The 18,513-nt window shown below is 41.7% G+C and overlaps 1 protein-coding gene across 1 annotated transcript in view; it reads right to left on the bottom strand.

Moving 5' to 3' along the window:
* Positions 1-18,513, bottom strand: part of galnt13 (polypeptide N-acetylgalactosaminyltransferase 13) — a 439,485-nt gene that overhangs the window by 268,677 nt on the left and 152,295 nt on the right. Inside the window, exon 3 of the mRNA XM_080198243.1 lies at positions 18,264-18,432. Within this exon, the coding sequence (XP_080054369.1) occupies positions 18,264-18,432 (169 nt within the window). The remainder of the gene's footprint in view (positions 1-18,263; positions 18,433-18,513) is intronic.

Here is an 18,513-nt window from a genome sequence, read left to right as displayed (position 1 = left end):
CTTTGTAAAGAAAAACAAAATGAGTGTGCCATTTTACATCAAAAATTCAGTGAAATTACTAATATTATGTAACCCATATTTTGATGTGTGGTGAATACTGTTGTATTCAAACCTTATGGCTTTTTACGCATGTGCATTTCTGTGTTATCTGCTATTCATCGTTTCTTTTTTATTCTTTATTTGGGGATTGCTACATTTCTTTCAGTCTTTTAAATAAGCAAAAACTATTGCACTAAAAGGATTTCTGCTTTATGAATTTTGATTTTTTTTTCACTTTTTGTCATACTGTGCATTTCTATATATACTGCGTTACTATTTATTCAATCAATTCTGATTTCTGTTCTAATATCCACAGCTGTCACTCAAGTGCTATCACTCCAAATTATTTTCACAAATCATTTGTAATATTAACTGTTTTGTTAGGGCAGCACAGTGACACAATGGTTAGCACTGCTGCTTCACAGGGGCAGGGACCCGGGTTCAATTCTGGCCTTAGATGACTATCTGTATGGAGTGTGCACATTCTCCCCATGTCTGCATGGGTTTCCTCCAAGTGCTCCGGTTTCCTCCCACATTCCAAAGATGTGCGGATTAGGTCGAGAGGTCATGGTAAATTGCCCTTTAGTGTCAGAGGGATTGTTGTTGGTGCAGGCTCGATGGGCCGAATGGCATCCTTTTGCACTGTAGGGGTTCTATGATTTTACTCTATGATCATAAGTTGTGTTTGACAATAATTAATTGCAATCAGCAGTCAAATAGCACAACACCAAAAAATATTTATCCCTTTTGTAGCTGATGAAAAAAGCTAGATTGAAATTGCTACTAACGTTTGAATTATTTATACCACCAGAGGTCATTGCATCATTTGATATCTATTATAAAACATATTTCTGTGAGCACAAAGTAATTTAGAAAGCCTATTTTCTGTATCAGGTTCTCTAATTAACAGTGCAGTCCCTGTGGTACATGGTAAACAGTTGAACTCCTAAACAACAAATAACATGTTAATTTTCTTCATTTATTGCATTTGCTGTTGACTAACTCCCCCAAATTATTAAATTTTAAACAAACAATGGCTACTTTGCTTTTGCAACAACTCTAAATATTTCACACTTTGAATGGAAGTTGTATTTCCCATGTTGTTCCTTGTGTTCCAACCTCGATTCTTAAAAGATTGTTAGATGAAATTGCATTTTAAGCCCCTGGAAGTACTAGGTTCCAATCCAGTCCAGATTGAAGCTTAGGGTGGACTGCTAAGAATACTGATTTATTTTCGAGTACAAGACTTGTGACAGCAAGCAGGGGGAATTAATTTTGTTGCATCTGCTCGGAGGTCATTCTCACGTTCTGTCCTCAGGAGTAGAAAAGAGAAGTTCTTAAATTCATGAAAGAAATATTCATAATTTATACTTATTGAAAAATGCATACATTAACTAGTCTGGACCTAAAACTGGACAGATTCTCTTTATGTTCTTCATTCTCAGTAAGGGTGTGCTGGGATCTTAAAAAGATGTTAATTTGACAAATCTTACACTGCAAAGTATGACCTCTTGCAAGAGAAATTCAAAAGGAAAAGTTCTAATCTATGGTTCCAAATGAAAATAATGAGGACATCAAAGTTGGAAGAAGCCAATTTAGACCAGTGTGATGCTTCCTGTGTCCTACTTTTTGCGTGAGGAATCTACTCCCAAACAAATGAAACTATTTTTTGGGAAATTTTTTTTCTGTGCTATTATTGAACATCTCCCATTAATTACAATTACTATTTGTTTTGCCAATTCTTCATTATTTATGGGTCATTAATTAATAACTTCCAGAGGATTGTAAACAAATTAAATTTCTTCTTGTCTAAAGATGTGGTTTTAAAAAAACAAATTAGTAGAGGATTTTATAAGTTTATTTTCCTCAAGTGCCCTTCCAATTTCCTTTTGACGTGAAAGCATCAAAACTAGAAGCAGGAGTAGGCCATTCAGCCCTTCGAATCTTCGATGCACCATTCATTATAATCTTGGCTGATCAACAAATTCAATATCCTGATCCCCCTACCTCCATATTGCTTGATCTCTTTAGCCCCAAGAGCTATACCTAGTCTCTTCTTGAAATCAAACAACGTTTTGGCCTCAATTAATTTGTGATACTGAATTTCACACATTTACCACCTTCTGGGTGAAGAAATTTCTCCTCACCACAGGTTCACCCTTATAAAATAGTTAATATTAAGGTTTACCCCTTATCCTCAAACTGTGACCCCTAGTTCTGGACTCCCCTACCATTGGGAACATTCTTTCTGAATCTACTCTGCCTAACCCTGTTAGAATTTTATAAGTTTCTATGAGATCCCTTCTCACTCTTCTAAACTCCAATGAATACAATTTAACCAACTTCAGCTCTCCTCATAAGATGGACCTGCCATCCCAGGAATCAGCCTGGTAAACATTCACTGTACTTCCTCTATAGAACTGCACAATACTCCAGGTGTGGCCTCACCAACGCCCTGTACAATTGCAGTAAAACATCTCTATTCTCATACTTAAACCCTCTCACTACAAAGGCTAACATACCATTTGCCTTCTTTACTGCCTGCTGTACTTGTGTGCTTACTTTCAGCAACTGGTACACAAGAACACAAAGGTCTCACTGAGTATCCACCTCTCTCAATTTACACCCATTCAAACAATAACCTATCTTCCTATTATTGCTATTGAAGTGGATAACCTCACACTTATGCATATTGTATTGCATCTACCATGCACATGCCCACAAACTCACCATGAAGCATCTATGCATCCTTCCCAAAGCTCACCCTCCCACCCAACTTTGCATCACCTGCAAATTTAGAGATAATATATTTAGTTCCCTCTTCAAAATCATTAGCATTTTATTAATTCACATCTTGGAGTATGTCAGTCAGCCTGGGAGACAAAGATACCACAGAGGGAAAACATACCAAAATATACCACTGACAGGCAGAGAAGTGGAACTGTTCTTTCATCTTCAGATCACATGGCTTCCTGGAACTCAAAATGATGGGTAATTTCCCTACAATGAGCAAAGTCATGGGGATGAGGGGAACAAATTTGCAGCTGGAAAGGGAGTGGGAAATTTGATGGTGGAGGCCCACACGTTCCTTGTGGGGCTCTTCCGCTCCATTTGGTTTGGACTGAATTTGGAGGGTCTCTTCTTCCCTGACTAATTTTACTGAGAGGCATGTACTGCAAATGGCAATCATTTCCAGCACTAGCTAGATAAGTAGTTTTAACAACTGCATTGCTATCTCTTTGCAGCTGCATTAATTTTCTGATCTGAACCAGGCTTCCTGCAGCTGTAATTCACTAAGTGACAGTAGCTTTTATAATTCACATCTAAATCTCAACAGCTTTGCCGGGAGCATGTCAATCAGCCAGGAAACATCCTGGGAGACAGGATCAACTTGCGCCTTCTAATCACTACCGCCAAGAAAAAAAATGACACAGCAAAATAAGCCATCATTTTGTAAATGAAGCAATCTTGACATCAGGCAAATTCCATATCAAAAATCAAAGGAAGCACAGAAATAGAAAGCAGAATGGAAGTTAATTGCAAGTTTTGTCTGTGGAAGTAGACAAAAATAGTCATTTTTTAAACTAAAGTCCAAGCTGGGTTTGAAGTCAGCACAGTGGACATGGCAGGCCATAAGCTCAAAGCCAGTGCCTGGAGGCTTATCACCATCATTCAGGCAGGCTGCAGACCATTCAATAAGCACCAGCGAGCAGCACACACAAAGGGCCTGAGAGATTCACCGATTCTGTGGGTGAGCGGTCAGTCATTAACAAAAAAATGGAAGGCTCACCCAGGAGATGTCAGGAAACCACAGTTTTTTTTATTTAAAATGTGATAAAGAAGAACATTTCTTTCACTCCATTTCTCCACTGCCAGCTGGCTATATGTCTGGTGATAAAGAAGAAAATGGCACTTGAACATCTCTCAATTATTTTTTCCAAGGCTGTAGAACAGGCAAAAGTTGGAGAAAATTCAAGAATTCCCTGCAATTTAATGAATTGGGAACTTAAACTGTTCAGTCCCACCTTCATAAAGCTAATTAGTCTATACGTACAGATGGAGCAGACTCCATCACCACTGCCATGGGTGAGCTCATGGAATGACAATGTGAGAGGGGAACAGAACACCTAGAAGTCCATCCAAGTGTCCCTTCCCGCTGAAGGAATTAGGCTGGAGGCCTTGGGCACTCAAGGGGACAGGAGTAGCAGCTGGACACTCCTGGGTCATCCAGTCAGGATGGAGACATTGTCCACTCCCTCAGAATACCCTCAGCCTGTGACCCCTTCAAATTCATCTTCTATCACCAAAGAAGGAGCAGTTGGCACAATGATGGAATGCTAAAGGAAGCCAGGCCACTCCAGACCTCAGCTCTCCAGAAGACTGACAAAGTCAAAGTCAAAGGAAACAAGGCAAACAATTCCATAGGCTGTTTCTAGCCCTGATAATGGACATCAAGACAGCATGTAAAAGGATTAGTACGCCCCATAAAGTCACAATATAGCAATCACAAGTGGTTGCATGGGGGAACATCGTCACTCTATTGTCTGAGCTTACCAGTTGCTGTCAGGTAAAGGAGACACAAGTTCTGTTTCTTCATAAAATACCTTTATTTCTTTGATCCAACTTCACATACAATTCTCCAACAATAAAATAGTGCCACCTGTGACTCCTATATATATCAGTAATTTCTACTGAATAATGACATCAAATTAAGACTTAATGGGAAGGTCTGTTAACCCATTCCTAACATTTATTACCTACAAATACATTCACTGTCATTAAATAATACCAAATGTTATTGTTCAGCCTCATTACATAAACTTTGCAAAATGTCCCCTCCATGTCCCAGCACGTAAGCTACATATAGCCGGACCACGAGTGATTCTAGAAGAAGAGGTGTCTGTGATAGGGCCTTCCACAGCCTTGTGCAAGCACATCCCCACACACAGTCTCCATCCATCATGTTCACTGACTGTGCCAAGCTTTCCCAATTCTACCTGCTAGGGTTCTCATTCCTGACCTATGTTGCCATCTACCCACGATTGAATTCACATGCAGCAGCTGTGCCCATCCAACATGAGGCTCTGCTCACTTTCAAAGATGAAGTCAATGATCATCGTCTGCTTCTTTGTGAGACTTCCTCCCCATTTCCCCTTCCCAGTCATCCACGTCCTTCCCCCCCATCACTGTGGACCCCTGATATCACCCTATCCTAACCAGCCCATGGTGAGATCTCTGAGGTTCTAAAGCAGGTGAAGTCAGTGAAGACCACAAAAGATGCTGCTATCACATGGCAAAGACCCTGAAGTTAGTCCGACATCAGTGAAGCTGAAGCTGCTGCTTGAAGACCTCCTAACTTCTGAAAATGGCTTTGCAGGAGCACCATATGCATGAAAAACATCCACCTTGTCATGTGTTCCTCCAGAGTCTGGTAGCCGCAGGCCTCCAGCATTATGTTCTCCTTGGATGTGAACTGATCAAAGCCCCAAGTGCAAGTCTTGACTTATGCAAGCCATGTTGGTCCAGAGTGTCTTGTACCAACGTGTTTTCCCACTGGCATAATGGAAGGATGAGACATGGGGGGAGCAAGGGGGAGATTCCAGTCAGGCTTTCACTTTTATCCCATTAACAGGATACAAATCATTTTCATGCCAGTCTCCAGAGCAGTTCCCAATCCGTCATGGCGGACGCAATGGAAGACGTAAATTCAGGCCATTATGAAATTGATTTTTATGCCTCCAGCTGAAGTATCCTACCTCCCACTTGCCATTGATCCTGCCAGTGGGGGCATGGGAGAATTATGCCCCATGATAAGCATTCTCTCTACCTCGATAACCAAAATTTTCCAGCAGTTCCTACCAAAGGATGTTCCGACTCCACTAATGAAGGCCCCTGCCATGGGGTTCCCAGTGGTGGAGGGTGCAAACAACTGGAAAACCTTCATCGCCACAAAATATACCATGTAGGGGGCACAGAAGCCTACCCAATTTCCTCAAACACTTGCTAAGATTGACTCCACACAAATACATGACCACTTCTCATGTATTCACAGAAAATAGGATTTCCAACTGAAGTATCATTTTTAAAAAGTGCAATCCTAATTCAAGCATAACATTTTCACTATTATCAATATCTTAAATAAGGTCAAATTCTTGTCAGATCTCATCTCAAGACAACTACAGTTTTGACGTTAACTGTGTAAGTTATCCTTCTGGCAAGCAATTTTCCTCTTTGTTGAGATTAAATTGTTGAATGAATTATTAAACAAGCTGTGGTTCAAAGATTGGAAATTGCTTATTTTCATCTGGAATTTATGGAAATCCTGAGGCAGGCATAATGCTTCTTGACAAACTGGTTACATATAGTGTCTCACTGCTAGTTCACAATGAAATGTAATAACTGCAGCTTTTAAAAAAACTGTGCAACTAAAACACAGAAATATAATAGATGCCACAAACCCTTCTTACAAAATGCATCTGAATATTCTTCTGAAAAACTACAAAGGACTAGAACAAGTTTAATGGACATAATTTTATCACATATCATAAATGATCTGTCCTCATCAACTGAGACAGTATAAAAATTATCTGCATGTCTGCTTGCATATGATATTTGACATCAATATAACTCTTCCCTTTTGCACCATAAAGTTAAAGTATATTTGTTAGCACAAGTAGGTTTACCTTCACACTGCGATGAACGTACTGTGAAAATCCCCTAATCGCCACACTCCAGCGCCTGTTCGGGTACACTAAGGGGCAACTTAGCATGGCCAATCTACCTAATCTGCACATCTTTGGACAGTGGGTGGAAACCGGGGTACCCGGAGGAAGTCCACGTAGACACAAGGGGAACATGTAAACCCCACACAGGCAGTGACCCAAGCTGGAACCTGAACCCCCTCACCAATGCTGTGAGGCAGCAGTGTGATTCACAATAAGGTTTTATGGTTAATTCTGTGCATAGGCTTGATGTTACTTTCGATCCAAACCTACCCTTTGGCAGGGATGCACCAAAAGCTGGGAAGTTAAGGATGCAGTTGTGGTTGCAAGCCTCAGAATCCTCAGACTACCATGCAAAGACAAGGTAAAAGGTCATCTTTTAACACAGACACAACAAACAGGAGCTGGAGTAGACAATTTGGTCTCTGGGAACTGTTCTGCCATTCAATAAGATCATGGCTGAATGATCTGGACATTTTGTCCTAAGTGGCAGTCACACTCCTTAGGTTAAGTAGAACTCCAACATTGGTCAATGGTCAAGGACAGGAGGGTGTGACTGCAAAATCAGGCAGCTTTGGAGGTGCAAGATGCAGTAATGTAGGATCTTAAAATTTGACCAACAGGTACCTCTGTGGATGAAAGCAAAGACCCACAGCATGGGTGGTCAAACTGACCATGGAGCCATGCTGCAGGAGGACATTCAAGATTTGGGAATCAAAAGGAATGTTTCCTGCAGCCATGACAGAGTTCCATGGATGGTGTTGCTTGCCCAGTGGCAGACTTAAGGACACCTCCTCACAGCTGAAGAACTCAATGAAACGTGGGGGATCTCGTTAGATTCACTTAGGAACAAACAATATAGGTAGACTTACATCGCCATCCCAGACTTGCTTTTTGTCTCAACTCTCCAATTAGTTAATGGTATGACCATCTGCAGGTCACCTATCAATAGCCCAAACGCTGCACTGGAATCTGCGATTAATATTTTGCCAACCTCAAAACTTGGCCATCATCGAATCCTCCATCTTTTGCTTTATTGCTGAGTTGCCTGTATTCAATAGGAAAGTAGCTGGAAATGATTGCCTTCCTGGAATTTGTTTTAGGCCAGCAATCATAAGATCTAAAGAAGAGTCTTTAGTTTGTAACTGAACCCCTGTCAGTGCTAAAAGTCTGTTGACATGAGAAATACGTGCATGATCAAGTAACTTAAATGCCAATACTGACTCTGAAATGTCAAGGTCAAATCTCTTTAGTCTCTTAACCCATCTGTCAAAGTCCATGATATAGTCCTCCATGGGCTGATCATCTGTTTTCTTAAATCTATCAAAGGCTGACCAGGCTTCATATGTCTCCAATAAGTCATCCTGTTTGTCAAATTTATCCAAATACTAACAGAAGGTCCAATCCTTCTTCATTATCCAAATCATTGAAGGTCCACTCTGAAAATACTTTACTCCTAAATTTTACTTCTGCTGGTAATGATACACCCTTGCCTGTTTTTAGGTATAATGAAGAAACTTGTGTTCACATCTCAACTTCAGTTTCCATTGCACATATGGTTCTGCCTCCAAGGAAATTGGTGGATAAGTGAAGCCTAATATTTTGCATCATCCTCCTGCCATCCTGTAACTTAAATTTATCAACAGTCATGAACTTTTTCCTTCAAAGACAAAAACCTTACTTTACAATAACCAATCACCTAGGCTTAATGTTCATTCCCTGCTACCATATTAATTTCAATAATTGCATATGGTTAAAGAATGTGCCTGAGGCTTTTTTTTAATCTTAAGCAAGTTTTTTCTCAGAACATGCAAAATAGTAATAGCTTCCGTCTGTTTCTCTACACCTAACTTTTTCAGCTGTGGCCATTTCTACTCTTTTGGAGATTGAGCCAATGATCATTACCTGGCTTTTACAATGCCATTGCCAAAGGAAGCAATTGCTGATAAGTTGACATCTTGCAGCACTGTCATCACCTTGTGCCAGTAGTCAACGTCATTGTAACCTTGAACTTATTCATTTCTGGCATCTTCCAAGAGTTAGCAAGAAAATCTCATTGACATCTCAAATATGGTTCACACCATCACATCTCACTGTTGGTCACTGGTGGCCTCTTTGCCAGAACAGGACAGTGTTTACATTTAACAACAGGCATGGTCTCGAAGAGGGTAGTAGCTTTAATCAGTTTCTCACTGAAAGCATGTTTCTGACTAAAACATTAACAAAGCTCCTGTTTCCACCTTCTGCAGTGAAGATTCAGCCTAATAAGCAAGAAAATTGAGCTCAGAGGCACAACATTACACTTATACAAGCATGTAACAAAGGCAGCAAGACACTGGAGAAGCATTTTCATCTTCATTATTTGGCCAAGTAAATTGACGGAGCAAATTGTCTGCCTGTTACAGAAACCTTCTGGAAATGGTACCTAAATGAAAAGTACCAAGGAAGCTAAGTTCTTCAAACAAAATCTCAACTTTCTGGATTTTTCTTTTACCCATACAGTACTTGTCTACAATAGTATTGGAATATTAGAGCAGTTTATGCTACATTTAAGGGAACTGTTACTAAAATCAAAGGCCTGGAACAAATCAGTGATCCCATCATATCACATCTCAAACCCATCACACCACCCATCTTCTACTCTGCTCAACGCACCACACACCCATACCACATTCTGGCTGTCAGAACTCACTCCAAACATTGTTTCCTAAACCTCACTCAAACACCTTCCAATCATGTCAGCCACATATAAGCCTCTACAAACATATAGCCCTTTAGCTATGGCAGATAGATCACCCAAGCATGCGAACATACTGCTACTGACTTCTGCTCTCTCTTACACAGGAGATGACATTCAACAGGCAGGAAATCTGGAGGTCCAGTGGATGACCAGCATCCCCTCAGTGCCGCAGCAAGATGATTCAATGAATCACTGGAGCCAATGCCACAGAGCAGGTCGCACCCAGTGCCACTGTGGAAGCTGTTGTGCAATGATATGTTGTTGCCAGATGCACTTTCTCCATCCATTCCACAACCTCATTTTCAAATGGAAAAGGAAGACAGTATAACTGTGGAATTTCTGCTTTCTTCCTCACCCCAAATCTTTTTACCTTTATACTTTTAGAGATAATCAAGGACATTTAATTAGTTAGCCTTCAGAGATCGATCAGAAAGAGGAGATGCAAACACATGAAATTGAAGAGGACGTAATATTACTTTACCTTATACTCTCAGCCACTAGCTCAGGTAACGGTATGACATTAACATTAGATACAAATGTAGGGCTGTGATCAGTACAAGGTTGGTCACTGGACAGAAGTGGGCTGCAGTGAGGTCAGAGGGATTTGTCAATTCATGTGGAAGGTGTAGTCACAGATAAATTGTGCTGCAGAGCCAAAAATATGGACTACAGAATGCTCATGACAATGCATGCTGAAATGCCCGGTGCCTGCCAGGCTGCCTCCAGACACTGGCAAATAGCAGAAACAAGTCCTGCTGCAATCCGGCAATGGGCATCACGCAGCACTTGGAGCCTATCCTTTCCATGGAACTGCCTTAGTGATGCATGATGGAGCATCTGCTAGCCACTATCTCAAACTTTCCTGCTACAAAGAGTACAAAATGTCAGTGGCCTTGCGTCCATGTGCTTGGTTGAGGCAGAAGTCTTTCCATGTTACGGCTGCAGTGGAAGCTCAGAGGTCACGCGATCTATGGCTGCTGGCATCCGGACCCAGACTGCAGCCAATAGTAGACTGCAGATGCCCACAGGTGTCCAACAATCTGCGCTCCAGCAGATTATAAGGTTTGCTGAAGCACTCTTTGCGGGTCTGGCAGTGATGCTACAGAGCATAACCCAGTTGGCATCCCTCAGGATGACAGCCTTCACGTTCCTATCTCTGCCACTCTGTCAGGATCCTTGCTGTTTGCATCAACCAGCCAGCCTGGGCAGTTACTGTCCATGCCAAGATGGGGCAGTCTGAAACTGGGCCCACAAGGCTTAGAACTGCTCCAAGTTGTCTTACAAAGCCATCTGCAATTTCCGGCAGTGAAAGTCAGCAGCTTATCCCCAGTCTTCTTCAGCTACTCTAGTACCACCAAGGACTGTGAAGACAAGCAAGGGCATCTGCAGGGTAGGCATTAAAGGAATTAGTTCTGCTTTTGTTTTCTATTCTTCATGAGTTGCTCAATAAAGTTGTGAAGGTTTTTGCTGTGACCTCCATTAAAATATGCTGGCCAAGGGGAATTCATGATGAGGAATGATGAGTCCATGTTAGGGTCTCCGTAATTGAAGTGAAACCGCCCAATGAAGTCCCTCTCGCTTCATTCAGTTGCATGGTATGCATGCAGTCTGCTTCCAATCTCTTCTTCCTCCCCCTCTTTCCCAGGTGGCCTTCTGATTCCAGCTGATAGTAGTTGTAAGATTGTAGAGATCACAACACAGCACCGTAAATACAAATGTTTCCTTGGTTTGTGAGGGGAAGAAACCCTATCCCCATATTACATCTTTCTGATTTGTTTGATTAAACTTTATGTAACCTCCTACACAACTTGTTTTCAAAAACAATAAACACAGGCGATGGTCCAGTGGTATTATTGCTATACAATTAATCCAGAAATTCAGTTCATGTTCTGGGGACCCAAGTTCGAATCCTGCCACAACAGATAGAATTTGAATTCAATTTTTAAAAATCTGGAATTAAGAATCTGCTGATGACCATGAAACATTATCGATTGTCAGAAAAACCCATCTGGTTCATTAATGTCCTTTAGAGAAGGAAATCTGCCATCCTTACCTGGTCTGGCCTATGTGTGACTCGAGAGCTACAGCAATGGGTTGACTCTCAACTGCCCTCTGAAATGACTAGCAGGCCACTCAGTTTCAAGGGCAACTAAGGATGGGCAATAAATGGCTAGCCAGCAATGTCCAGGCCCCATGGATTAATAAAAAAAAGTACCCATTAGTGTCAATGAGCCTGATACTTTTGTTTCAAGTAGTTGGGGTGTGGAATGCACTGCCTGCTGTGATAGTGGAGTCGAACACTTTAGGAACTTTGAAGCAGTTATTGGATAGGCACATGGAGCACACCATAATGACAGAGTGGGATAGCTTGATCTTGAGTTTGGACATAGCTCAGCACAGCTTTGATGGCCGAAGGGCCTGTACTGTGCTGTATTGTTCTATGTTCTACGTTCTAAGTGTTAATCTCCATTGGCTCACTGATAAGTATGAGGTATCCAAATAAGGAAGGAAATGGACTGTGTATTACTTAGTAAATAAGTGTATTACTTAGAGATCATAACAATGATGTTTGTGTAAGGCTGCTTACACAGATTTACCTCATTCCCCAGGGGCAAGCAGTGGGCTGATACTGTGCAGCCTGCGCTGCATTCTTCTATTAAATCACTAGAAATGGTGCTATACAAATGAACTGCTTCCCCAGGAAATTCAGCTAGATGACAAAAGAATCATAAATGCAGCAAAGTTATTTCCTATTCTAATGCTTAACAGATCGCTCACAGATACAGATAACATTGATGTGCTAAAATAGATTCTGGAATTTGAATTCATTATGGTCCATTTTGGAAACTGGGCCTCCATTATAAGAAATTTGGTCAGGATATTGAATTCAGGAGTTGGGACTTCTTGTTAAAGTTGGACAAGATGTTGGTAAGGCCACACTTGGAATACTGTGTGCAATTCTGGCCACCCTATTATAAAAAGAGTATTATTAAACTAGAAAGAGCGCAGAAAAAATTTACTAGGGTGCTACCGGAACTTCATGGGTTGAGTTATAAGGAGAGGCTGAATAGACGGGGACTTTTTTCTCTGGAGCGTAGGAGGCTGAGGGGTGACCTTAGAGGTCTACAAAATAATGAGCGGCATTGACAAGTTAGATAGTCAATATCTTTTCCCAAAGGTATGGGAGTCTAAAACTAGAGGGCATAGGCTTTAGGTGAGAGGGGAGAGATACAAAAAAGTGTCCAGGGGGGCAATTTTTTCACAGAGGGTGGAGTGTGTCTGAAACTAGCTGCCAGAGATAATAGTAGAGGCGGATACAATTTTATCTTTTAAAAAGCATTTAGATAGCTACATGGGTACGATGGGTATAGAGGGATATGGGCCAAATGCAGACAATTGGGATTAGGATAGGGGTTTTAAAAAAAAGGCAGCATAGACAAGTTGGGCCAAAGGGCCTGTTTCCATGCTATAAACCTCTATGACTCTAAATAGAGTACCTGCACGGAGTGCACCTCCAGAGCCAGCTTGCTTCTCAGTAGCATCTTAATTTGAGCTGTTTGAGAAACATGGTAGAGCAGTAAACACATTGTGACCTGGAAATGGCCATTGCAACTAAAGATATTACTCACATCATACCAAAAGTGAAATAGGAAACAACATTCCTCCTATATATCAGAAAACAATTATATGCAATTGTAGAATATTACATCTTTAACAAATGGTCAATAATGTAAAAATGCATTATCACTTTTCAACTTCAGAATTAAAACTAAATGTTATGTAGATTAAGGCAATAAATCAACATTATTACATTAAATTGTATTTCAGTTCATTGAAATATGCCTCATATAATTTAATTAGAGTAAATACTATAAAATAGGCATTACATTTAAGCTGTTTCTATACACTAATGTTTCTCTGCAAACATTTCCCAATAAAAAGATCACAACAATAGAATTCTGATGGATTTTATTATCCTGAAGGAATATCATAACCACATTCCTCAAATTAAAAAACACAGGTCATAGGAGAGGTAAAAGCACATGGGGGAGAAATTTGTTTGTGTAAGACTGCTTACACAGACTTACCTCACTCCCCAGCGGCAAGCAGTGGGCTGATACTGTGCAATCTGCACTGCATTCTTCAATTAAATCACTAGAAGTGGTGCTACACAAATGAGTTTCTCCCCCAGGAAATTCAGCTAGATGATAAAAAAGAGTCATAGATGCAGCAAACTTATTTCCTATTCTAATGCTTAACAGATCTCTCACAGATACAGATAACATTGACATGCTAAAACTGATTCTGGAATTTGAATTCATTATGGTCCATTTTGGAAACCGGGCCTCCACTGTAAGAAATAAAGCAGGGTGTCTGCACGCAATGCACCTCCAGAGGCAACTTGCTCTCAGTAGCACTTCAATTTGAGCTGTTGGCTGATCAGCCTGGGCAGCAGAAGAGCAAGGAGTGAAGAATGGGGTGCTGGGGTGGAATAATGGGCCAGCAACAGTCCTCAGTAGTTCTACGGAGCTGGGAGAAGTATTCCCACTTCATCAATCTCCACAGGAAAGATACCTCTTAAAACAAAATGAATTTTTGATACTTGTCAGGTCACAGTAACCCCACCAAAAATGAGGCAGAGTGGAATACAGCTGGCACCACACAATCTGTTCAATGCTGTTACATTTTGCTGAAAGGTTCTTAAACAAGCATTTGCATAAGTAAGGGACCCAAACATTGATTTTAAGGCATTTGCTCACATCTTTGCTCCTATGACTACAAGATTTGCAAATTGGTAAAACCTTTCCTTCTTTTTTCTACCCAGAGAATGGGTAAAGTGAGGACTTGGGAGCGATTCTCCCAAAAATACTGATTTGGTGGGAAAACTGTTCTAGATCCCGATTGTTTGTCGGACCCGAATCTCCGCACTCTGTGCAATGCGGAGGTCACAATTGTGAATTTCATTAAAAACCCAGGGGGGCAGGGCCTATTCTCGCCGGAGGCTGACAGTTCTGGAACTATCAGATCAGGGCAGTGGCCCCAATCTGCCAATCTCCTCACGCCCAGCTCAATCGCTGGCCAGCCCGGGACCACCACTGTGCTGCCCCTCCAGCCCTCCATGGCCCAATTGCAGTCCCCACAAGAATTCCCGGGACAGCCCTAATCCCTCCCCTGCCCCGGAGTGCCCGGATGGGCAGCAAACCCCTCCAGCAGTGGCGGTTCCCCCAACCCCTTCACCTGGCAGACACCAACGACCACCCCGAACCCCCAGGAGGCAGGCTCCCCCTGGCAGAGCACCCCTCCCATCCCGCCCCGGTCGCTGCCTCCCTCCAGCCTAGAATGATCCCAATGCAGAGTGGCAGTAGGATCCCCTCCACCCCCACCAACCACCCCTAGGCCCAGTTTGTAGTAGGCCCAGAACAGTGCCAAGGTGCCTCCGGGCATGGGCACTTTGCCCCAGGGCCATGCCGGGGGCACAGGCTGCTGCTCATGCCTGGGACACCACTCCCTCACTGCCTGACGCACTGGGAGGCCCCGATTCACTCCGGTTCGGGGATGGGGGGTGGTGGTGGTGGTTCCGGTCTCCTGCTACTTCCCTGAATACGAGAAACTACTCTAAACCTCACCACAATTAAGTACTCCTGGCTGGGTGGGAGAGACTAGCAGGCTCAGGAAGTTCCGTGCCGGGCCCAATAATCACGTTTAAAATACATGTGAAACATACTCAAATGATTTACCTCACCCGCCGCCAGTTTTCTGCATGTTTCCGGCGACACCACTTTCTTCCAGTTAGGAGATATGCATGGGTCATAAAGACTTGCTGAGAACCCGCAAAATGGTCGACATGCACATCTCCTGACCCAACCCACCAGAAAAGTTGCAGGCCGCAATGGGAGAACCGGGTCCCAAATTTCTACTCTTCTGTCTTCTAATCCACATCCACAATAACAGAGATCGGAATGGGTGGAACAGATTATAGAAAATGAGGAAAGAAAATGGATGAAGGAGAGGCACTGGAAAGGATTCATAGAATACCTACAGCGCAAAAGGAGACCATTCAGCAAATCGAGCCTCCACTGACAACAATCTCACTCTGGACCTATCCCTGTAACTTACCTTGCTAATACACCGACACAAGGGTTAATTTAGCATGGTCATCATCTTAACCTGCACATCTTTGGAGTGTGGGAGGAAACAGGAGCACCCAGAAGAAACCCGCTCAGACACGGGGAGAATATGTAAACTGTCACCTGAGGCCAGAATTGAACCTGTATCTCTGGCACTGTGACGCAGCAATGCTAACCACTGTGCCACCATGTCGGGTAAATAAGTGATGACTCAAAAAATGTTCTAATTCAATAAGATAAATCAAGTCCATGCTCATTCATAGTATTCAGTGAACTAACCATTGTAATTAACTCTTTAATCCGGCAGCATCTTACCTGATCTCTGGATGAATAATACGAAGCTGATTCTAAGTACAAAGATATGAGGTAATGCACTTCCTCTGAATAGTGACATCTGGATTTAAATGACTATAACATTTCATTTTGGAATATTTACAAATAAAACAAATTAATTCAGGCAAGAAGGTGTTATTTTTTAACCTCCTAAACCTAATCAGATTCTTGTATCCAAAGTGCAACACAAATGACAAATTGCTGAAAAGAAAATCATTCCCCAATTTGATATTCTATTTTTAAAAAATCATCAATGTTATATTGATGGTATAAGATTTCACACCAACTGAAAAGTCTACAATAGTCAACTGTGTTCACTGCTGCTTGAGATTACATTTTACATAATTTCAATTTTTACCACAAGCAGTATAATAAAGTATCCAAAATTTTCTACAATACCTGTTCAAGAAAATTCTTAAATACATTGTATTCCTATCCAGAATAAAATTATGAGGTTGGGTCAACCACGGCCTCCACTTTTCTCTGGCTGCCAAAGAGGAAGGAGAACTGAATCGACCTTTCCGACTTATTTTGTATCTGCCCACCAGGTTTCTTACTGGCAACATCTGAGACTCAGTGTAAGTGGATAAGCCGAAGATAATGGGGGATTCGGCGGGGGGTAAATTTTACAGATGGACAAGCAAACCTAGATGCAGTCTCCTCTCCCTCCCTGGCTGAAGCACTGCCACTTTCCTATCTTTAGCACTGGTTAACTCCTTTGGCAACAAAAGACCTGCTGGAAGCATTTGTTTGATGCCAAATGATCCTGACTCAGAATTATGGGTTGGATTTTGATCTGAGAGGCAGTAGCTGGAGTCAGGAAATTTCATAGCCTAGCATACTCATCTCTCAGGAAAAAGTACCTCAAACAGCTTGATTTTCATTTGCAGCATTTTGGGGGGAGCGGTTGTGGTGTAAGGAAGCAAGTGTGGGGTCCTCATACCGCTATGCAAGCCCATGCCCACCCATCCCAATAGCTCCTCATACCAACATGTAGCATTTCCATGCCCATTCATCCAATATACAATTTGCTCAGAAGTAATGAACACTGCAGTAAAAATGGCATGTGCGAAAAAGCTTAAAAACATTTCGTAACTTTCTTTTTAAAAAGGTTGCTGTTACAACCGTATAGAAAGTGTCAAACAGACCTTTAAAATATCAACACCAGAAGCTATAGGCACTTAATGCAATTTTAACTGTGTAAAAAAAAATTGATCCATCAGCAAAATTGATCCATGAAAAGAAAGCGCGAGATATCAAACAACGTTTTCCCTTCTCTGTAGCTTATTCAACAAGGTCAAGGGAATTTGCTCTCTTTACCATGCCAGAGAGGGTCTGAGGGGTCATTTGGAGTGATGGGGACATGAGTTGGCATGTGGTATATGGGTAAAACCTTCTAAAATTACTTTTCAAAACATTCCCGCATTTCCTCTGAGGTGCTGTGAATCACCAGTCCTTGAGAAGCTAGCTTGACTTCATGAGAATTGCTGGGGATCTTGTATGTGATTAGGTGCCACAATGGAGCCAGCTAGGTTGTGGTCTGGTCAGCAGGAATACATGGTGCAGGCAGCGCACCAGTGAAAACCGAAGACAGCCGGAATGGTGGCAGAACTCTTCCTTTCTCCACAAATATCCAGCTCAACACTTCAGGTTAGGACATATATAAATCACCCGCTGAGGGTATAGTGGACTTCCTCTTCTGAAATTCCATGACATAGACCTTGCCATGTGCCTATGCATCTCAATTTAAAGAGCACAATTTTCCAGGATCTAAGGAGAAGTGACTAATCTCAAAAACAGTAACAAAAATATAAATAGCTTGCTTTGACTGGACATTACAGTGCTCTTCAAATTATGTGGACTGTATTTCAAAGGAACTGAAATAGATTTTGAGTATAGTTCTCATTCCTTCAGCTCACCAAGCCAATTTTTAACATGGCAATGAAATAGAATTCCATATTTGCTGCTTCTGGCCCAACAATGTTTATTCACCTACCAAAGGGGCCAGGAGCACATTGTGGAGAATCCATGTTCAGCAGCAGTGCCATTTAATTTGGTAAAACGCATCATTATTTATCCTGATGCACATTAACTCATTTACTTTGTGCATACAGTTAGAAGATTCAGGTTAAAAGAAAGACAAATCTGCTAAGGGAAGCTGACTTTTATCTAAACAGGAATAGCATTCATGGGAACAGAGCCCAAAGTGGGATGGAAGTTATGACCAGACTTATGTTTTGGACCACATAACATTGGTTTTGTAATAAGAACTCAGTATATTCAAAATCAGAAGAAACTTACCCTTCTAGTCTCACATCTGGCAGAGTTCTATTAAATGCAATCATGTCACTGGCCATGAGATTAAACTGGTTGATTTTGAATAAATCCCGCATTTTCTCTTGATCTTCCATCGGAATAAGGACTGCTTTTCCCATTTCACCCGGACCTTCTTGTGCTCTGGATATGACAGCTGGAGTGGAGATAAACAATATTATAGAATGGATTCCCGATTTTAAGCAAATATAACAATATAACCTTATTTTATTAATCC

The sequence above is a fragment of the Carcharhinus amblyrhynchos genome, chromosome 11 (genome assembly GCF_965287045.1).
Source record: "Carcharhinus amblyrhynchos chromosome 11, sCarAmb.v2.hapA, whole genome shotgun sequence".
Taxonomy (NCBI): domain Eukaryota; kingdom Metazoa; phylum Chordata; class Chondrichthyes; order Carcharhiniformes; family Carcharhinidae; genus Carcharhinus; species Carcharhinus amblyrhynchos.
Note: the sequence above shows the minus strand (reverse complement) of the source record. Positions and strands in the feature narration are given on the sequence as shown.